Source organism: Microtus oregoni, unplaced genomic scaffold (genome assembly GCF_018167655.1).
Source record: "Microtus oregoni isolate MIOR12 unplaced genomic scaffold, Mior012 000040F_ref0000088, whole genome shotgun sequence".
In the NCBI taxonomy this organism is placed as follows: Eukaryota; Metazoa; Chordata; class Mammalia; order Rodentia; family Cricetidae; genus Microtus; species Microtus oregoni.
The window spans coordinates 827,331-834,623 of record NW_024543207.1 but is presented as its reverse complement, the minus strand read 5'-3'; the positions used below and the strand labels follow the sequence as shown (position 1 = coordinate 834,623).

At 44.9% G+C, this 7,293-nt stretch overlaps 1 protein-coding gene across 5 annotated transcripts in view; it reads left to right on the top strand.

Annotated features, from left to right (window-relative positions):
- The first annotated feature begins 145 nt into the window (after positions 1–145).
- Gak (cyclin G associated kinase) overlaps positions 146–7,293 on the top strand; it is a 55,024-nt gene continuing 47,876 nt past the window's right edge. For 3 of the 5 annotated variants that reach the window (XM_041632111.1, XM_041632110.1, XM_041632109.1), the window contains exons 1-4: positions 146–383; positions 4,672–4,733; positions 5,550–5,609; positions 6,388–6,502. In XM_041632111.1, coding sequence (XP_041488045.1) covers positions 239–383; positions 4,672–4,733; positions 5,550–5,609; positions 6,388–6,502 — 382 coding nt within the window. In that variant the 5' untranslated portion in view covers positions 146–238. Of the gene's footprint in view, positions 384–4,671; positions 4,734–5,549; positions 5,610–6,387; positions 6,503–7,293 lie in introns of those variants that run through there. The other 2 variants (XM_041632112.1, XM_041632113.1) reach the window with 2 other exon arrangements.

Sequence of the window (7,293 nt, the reverse complement as noted above, 5' to 3'; positions counted from 1 at the left end):
CTCCGGAGTCTGACACCCGTGGGACTGCAGTTTCTGCGCCTGCGCGTCCTGCTAGCTCTGCGGGACCACGCGCCCCTCCGCTTGCTGCGTCGGGGCGGGGCCGCGGCGTAGCGACGCAACCTGCTCTCGGTTTACGTCACGGCGCGGGCGGAAGATGGCCGGGTTGTTCTCCCGCAGCTGCTGACCCGGCAGTGCGGAGCCGGAGCCTGGCTCCCGCTGCCACTGAGTGGCCGCCGCCATGTCACTGCTGCAGTCTGCGCTGGACTTCCTGGCAGGTCCTGGTTCTCTTGGTGGAGCTGCCGGCCGTGACCAGAGTGACTTCGTGGGGCAGACGGTGGAACTGGGCGAGCTACGTCTGCGGGTGCGGCGGGTCCTAGCCGAAGGTGAGGTGTAAGGCGTCTCCAGGCCGCGGAAGGCTGGAGCAGCCAGGGAGGGTCGCTGCTGGGGTGTGGTTCAAGTAAAGGCGCGCGAGGGTCACCACTGTGGGCAGGGGCAGCTAGAAAGATCGTGTCCAGGGTATGAATCAAGTCTGGGCCCGGCAGAATCACTAATACAGTGTAGGTCAGCTCAGGGACGCGGAGAGTCCTGTGGGCAGAGTCAGTGGGAATAGTCACTGTTGGGATGTGGACCAGGTCATTTACTGTGGAGAGACTGGGGTGTGAATCAGGTCGGGGTGGAGCCTGGCAGGGAAGGGTGACCACAGGGGCCTCTGTTAGGGCCTTTGGAGATGATTGCTAAGGGTAGGCTGCGTCTGGGTTAAACACTTCCTGGAGGGTAGAGTTCGTACAAGGGTCATGCTAGCAGGTGGTTGTCCGGTAAAGGAGGCCTGGGACTGGAGGGACCACCTCTGTCTGGGGCCAAGGCTGTGACTGGGGCTGAAAAAAAAAAAGTTTAAAAAGGTTGAAAGGTGGAGTTAGGAGTTGAGCCCAGTCACTTTGGGGTCATAAGCTAATTATTCTTTGTATTATATCCAGGGTTGCTTTTGCGTCAAGGAGACTGTCTCGAGATTGCAGTGCTGGTGCTGCTGAGTTCTGGGGATCTCTACAGTCCATAGCAATCGCCCCTGCTCAGTGAGGGAGAGGATAGATAGGGCTTTGTAGTCTCATTTTCTCTTATAGCCTTAGTGTTTGCCTCACCTCTTGACATCTTATAACTTACAGGAAGCAAAGCCAGTAGGTGTAACCTTTAAAAACTGTGCTTGGTAGACAATGCCGTAGTCATGTGTCTTGAAGTCAGTCTAGTTTGTAGCTTCCTGAACATCCTCTCTGTTCCTCACACAGGATCTGCAATTGGTATGTATGGAATCCTGTTCTCTCTTCTGTGATTTCTCCCCCCCCCCCTTTTTTTAATTAGTGTGTATGGACGCCTGCCTGTATCTCGGCAACATCTGTATGTATTGCCTGCTGAGGCCAGAAGAAGGCATTGGATCTCCTAGAACTGGATAGACAGTTGTTAAGCTCGGCGTGGGTGCTGGGAATCTAACGTTGTCCTCTCCTCTGCAAGAGCAGCAATGCTCTTCACTTCTGAGCCATTTCTGTGCCTCCCCCCGCCCACCATCATTACCTTGGAGTGTGCCAGGTCTCACTAGCTGTGAAATTTACCTGCCAAACATTGTTATGTTCTGCCAAATTGCTTCAGGGAGAAAACTGGCCTGACCCAGTCTGAAGTAGCTCTCAGGTTTGGGGAATCATCCTGTTGAAGTTATCCACGTCGTTTGTGCCTTGTGGGAGCAGGGAACTTGTTTAATGTTCTTTACTGTGGAAGAGCAGACGGGATGCTTTGGCAGTAGCTTTGTCACATATATTCTCCACTGTGGATAGAAACAGATTTGGATGTGATTTGGTGGGAAGACCTCTGGCACTTTTTCCTTCAGAGATGGATTTAATGCCTCCACTAATGGTATAATGGTATGCAATGTTCCCTTTCATCTGTTGGAATGATAAAGATGATGCCATTGGTTTGTTATTCTGAAGATACCTGGCAGTTACCTCATTTTTCAAGAAATTCAGCCCTGGACTGATGACATAGACCTATAATCCTAGCATGTTGAGAGTCTGAAACAGGAAAATTTCAACTTCAGGGTCTGCCTGAGCTACAAACAGAGTTCAAGGCTGTCCTGGGCTAGTTAGTTTCAAAAACTGAAAAGGGCTGGGTGGTGGCGCCACACACCTTAGTCCCACCATTCAGGAGGTAGAGGCAGGTAGGTCTCTGTGGTTTGAGGCCAGCCTGGTCTACAGAGTTTGTTCCAGGACTGGCTCCAAATCTACAGACAAACCCTGTCTCAAAAAAAACAAACAAACAAACAAACAAAGTGAAAAGGGCTGGGGATATAGCTCAGTGATAGGGCGAGCTCTTGCTTAACATGTATGAAGCCCTGGATTCCATCCACAAACTGAGAAGGGAGAGAGGTAGAGAAGAGACAGCTTGGGGTGGGGCAGTAAACAATGTGAATTCTAGGATAGGTAGGAGGGCAGAAGATTGCTGTGGCCTGTACCTACCTGGTCAAGGAGCCATGAGGCCGTCTGTGGTGGGAGGTGGTCCTGATTGGCAGGAGAGGGAGGTTTGTGTAAAGCAGGAAGCTTACCCAGACCACACAGAACCCAAGATGAGAAACCAGGAAGTGTGGGCAGCCTCTGTCTGTGCCTAGCAGCTCATTCTGCTCTCTGGCCCAGACAGGAATAAAAATAATCAGGGCAATTGTAAGCCATAGATTTCTTCCTTTTAAACATAATATGCTATTTTCAGTTTTTTTCTGGATTGAGACAGTAAGAAATCTGTAGTATTTTACATAGATTATTTAAATGAGTTTTCTGAACAGCAGCCTTAGACCATGGGCCATTGGGATTCAAGCTAAAAGAATATAATAATGGAAGGGTTTTGTTTGTTTGTTTATTGTCTTGGTTTTTTGAGACAAGGTTTCTCTGTGTAACAGCCCTAGCTGTCTTGAACTAGCTCTTGTAGACCAGGCTGGTCTCGAACTCACAGAGATCCGCCTACCTCTGCCTCCCGAGTACTGGGGTTAAAGGCGTGCGCCACCACTACCTGGCATAATGAAGGTTCTTAACGTCACAATTCTTCGAGTTCTGAAAGGGATGTTCCCAGACAGGTTGAGAAAAATTTCTATAGTCAAATATATTGCTATGTCTCTAAGTAAATGAATAAATATTCTCATTGTAGGCAAATTACACCTATCAGTTTATGTCAGATTTTGTCACAGAGGAGTTTATGATACACCACGCTTTGTTGTCATAGTTTTTTTTTTTAATCAATTTGATACTTGAGTGTGAAATAGGTTGTTAGGCAAAACCATAAAGCTGGATAGCTTTCTATTCATTTTGGAACTTGTTCAAAGTCTTCACTGATTTTTTCTTTTTAATTTATGTGTATGACTGTGCCTGTGTTTATACACTGTATGTGTCCATGGTACCTATGGAGGGCAGCCAATCCCCAGGAACTAGAATTAAGAAAGATTGACCAACTATGTGGCTGCCTGGAACGGAACCCGGGTCCCCTGCAAGGGTGCTTTTAACTGCTGGACCATCTCTCCCGCCTCTGATTTTTTTGTGTCTTGTTTTTATACCTTGTAGCCTTCCTAAATTAGTTATAGTTCAGTTGTTTTTCTTTTCTCTTTCTTTTTTGGGCTGGGAGGGTTGGCATGTCATGGCTAGCATGTAGTCAGAGCAATCGCTTCTTTGCTTCCACAATGCAGTTTCTTGGGAATTGCGCTTGAGTTGTCAGCTAGGTGGGAAGTTCCTTCATCTACTGAGCCATCTTGCCAGTCTGCCTTTTTTCTTCTATTTTCTTCATTTCACTTCTTTCCTCCCCTCTTTTTCTCTCTATTATTTTCTTTTTGAGATTTTACCAAATTTGCTACATGAAAGATCACTTTAATCTACAAGTGAAAACATCTTTACTTTTGTGATGTAGATGCCTTTGATTTTGTTCTTTGATTTCATTGGCAAAAGACTCATGTATAATACCGAGTATCAGCGATGTGAATGTGCACCTTGGCCTTCTTCCTGTTCTCATTTTACCACTAACACTGCTGCTGTTGGTCCTTTAGGGACTTTGTTTTATAAGGTTGAGGAAGTTTCTTTCTAGTCTTGGTTTGCTGGCAGTTTTAAATTTTATGACGGAACTGTCTGTTTAAATGAAGCATTGGGGAGGCTGAGGTAGAGAATGTAAATTCAGAGCCAACATAGCAAGATCCTGTTTTGAAAAGCCAAAATATTACAAACTTACTGAGTTCTTTGATCCATCTTTATGAGTGATACTGATCAGTTTTTTTTTTTTCTCTTTGGATGTCAGGAGAGCATAGTCCACTTTCTTCATCTGGGTATTGACATTTTTTCTGTTTACATTAGCTTTCCTTAGTGTTGATAATCCAGATAGAATTCATCAGTATTACTTACTTGTTTTCAGGATACTTGCTTGCTTTTGGTTTCCTGTTTCTTTCTATTTGCTGATCTGACTTACATTTTCCCTCCCTATCTTTGAGCAGAAGGTATAAAGGGCTGTGGCATAGAAATTGGGCTGCAGTTTTTTGTAGGAAGCAATTACTATCTATGGCCAAAATTTGGTTTGTATTTTATTCAGTAAAGGTATTTCTAAGTTTAAGTCATAGCACTGGGGGGAAAAAAGTCATAGCACTGACTGACAATTTTTTTTCAGGAGGGTTCGCATTTGTTTATGAAGCTCAAGATCTGGGAAGTGGCAGAGAGTATGCATTAAAGGTAATAACTAATGATGGGTTACTTTATGGAGATTTTAGTTTTTTATAAAGATATCTTAGGCTGTTTTCAAGGATGCATCTCTGTTATTATGTGTGTATCAATCAGTTTCAGTCTGTTAATCCTTGTTTCCTCCATGTTCTCAGGGCTTGCCTTTATGCCCACAACTCCATCTTACATTGAGAATTCTCTTGGTAGCTTCCTATTCTACCTGGGGAGCTGGTCCACTTTGGAGGGAGGAGTAGGAGTGACGCTGTATAGATTTCATCTATTCTGCTCCACATTCAAAACAAGGGTCAGGAATTTGAAGAATTCAGAAGCTACTTACCAAATTTACATTTATAAATTGCCTGTAAATAGGAATAAAGTAATGTGGTAGGAAGTGGTCTCTAGATCTTGATGCTTAATTAGGCAGCTCTGAATTTTTTGCCCTGAGACATAGCAGTAGGTCCAGCTTTGCTTTGATAGTCAAACAGGGGTGTCCTCTCTTGGCAAGTGGGGCATAGCCAGTGGACCCCCAGACCAGGCTGGTTTTGGCAGTACACACTGTATGCCTATTTTTGCTGGTGTATACTCTGTCTCCTTGTTTGTCTTGTTTTACTCTGGCCTCCTTTTACTTTTTCTTGGGTCTTTGGAGTATAAAGGTCATTCAAGTCTTCTAAACTTCTATGAGATCGGATGTTCAAATGCAGGTAAATGGTATACTATGCTCCCTGAGACTCAGTGTCTCTCAGAAACTGCCTATAATCTCCAGGATGTTTTATCTGTTAAGCAGAAGGTAAACAGACCTCAATCTTCTTGTGTGCTATTCCCTGACAGAGATTATTATCCAATGAAGAGGAAAAGAACAGAGCCATCATTCAGGAAGTTTGCTTCTTGGTATCCTTTTCCTGGGACTGAGAGTTATTGCCATCACTAAATGTGTCAGGTTTGACACAGTTCCTGGGAGGCTCCTGTGATAAGTTAAAAAAAAATCAGCCTTTTGCTTTTATCAGATTTCCAGATTTCTCATGCAGAGGATTTTTCTCTACTACTCATTCGCACAGTTGAAGTAGAAGTTTCCTAGGTGTTGGGAAGAGGGTTGCCTTTGAAGTCTTCATGCCAAACAGATGGGTCAGTTATCACAAGGAGAGTCCCACTTTGCCCCTCTAATGACCTGGGCAAGTACTAGTGGATGCTACCATATCAGTGGGCATGAATGTACACCCTGCTTGCTCTCCTCACCCTGTACATACGGTACTTGACGGGACCTTTCTTGCCTTTTCTCTTCTACTACATGTTAAGGCATAGTCTTTACTGCAGATAGGATTTGCTTCCTTTTCTTTTTCGGATGTACTATCTAATACCCCAGTGACTGCCTGAGTTTTGAGTGGGCACAGTCACTCCTGACCATCTTCCTGTTGTGGAGCACGGAGGGCTTCTGCCTGTGTCTCTGGCCTGCTCATATTTAGCATTTCCACTAGCTTCCTGCCACAATTTTCATCTTCTCGCTGTCCTTACTTGCCCCTCCCTCATCATTTTGTTCAGCCTATGTGTGCTGAGGCATAAGGCAATGTGATTATCATGACTTTGGTTTCTTAACACTTATGAATGTTTATTTTTAAGTGCACAGAGTTGTGGTCATACTTACTGATATCTTCTTTAACAAGACATGCAGAAAAAACTTTCCGGCCACCCCAACATTGTTCAGTTCTGCTCTGCAGCGTCCATAGGAAAAGAGGAGTCAGACACCGGGCAGGCTGAGTTCCTTCTGCTTACAGAGCTCTGTAAAGGTAAAGTGCCTTGAAGTTTAAGTGTTTTCCGACATGTTTGGATGGTAGTTAAATACTCCCAAGACGTTCTGAAAATACATTGGTCTTGGCTGAAAGAAGCAAACAACTATCCACTGGTGTTTGTGTTGTTTGGAATATGCTTTTGTGTGTCCTTCATGGATTATAGGTTCTTTGTTTGTTTGTATGTTTTGAGACAGTTTTACTATGTAGGTCTGGTTGGCCAGGCTAGACTTGAAATCACAGATACCTACCTCTGCCTCCCAAGAGCTGAGATTAAAGGTGTGTGCTACCATACCTGGCCTTAGGCTTTAGATTCTGAAGAGCAGGGTCTCATCATGTCCTTCTCCTGAAAAAGGATAGGCAGGCATGCAGTGGAACCGCAATGTCGTCGTATGTGAACTGGAAAGGATCAACACAGGCCCATAAGTGGCATGTCTTTAGATAGTGCAAATAGTGCTTTCTTTTGAGGAATGGAGGAAGCCCTTAGCTGGCTTGCAGCCTTATCCAAGTCAAACCTAAGAAAGCATCAGGAAGACTCTTTGATCCACTGATAGGACACACCTCAGATAGATCCGTAGGGACAGAATGGTTGCTTAAGTGACTATGGGTAATGCCTGAGGTTAGTCTTTCCCTTGCTGGGTGTGGTATTGCACTCCTGCAATCCTAACAATAGGGAGTTGAACCCCATATTCTGGCTATGAAGTGGAATTGACCACTCAAAAATAGCAAAGTCCATCACAGAGCTCCACTGCTGAATGTCTGCCAAAATGCTGTCATTCCCAGTGTAGTCT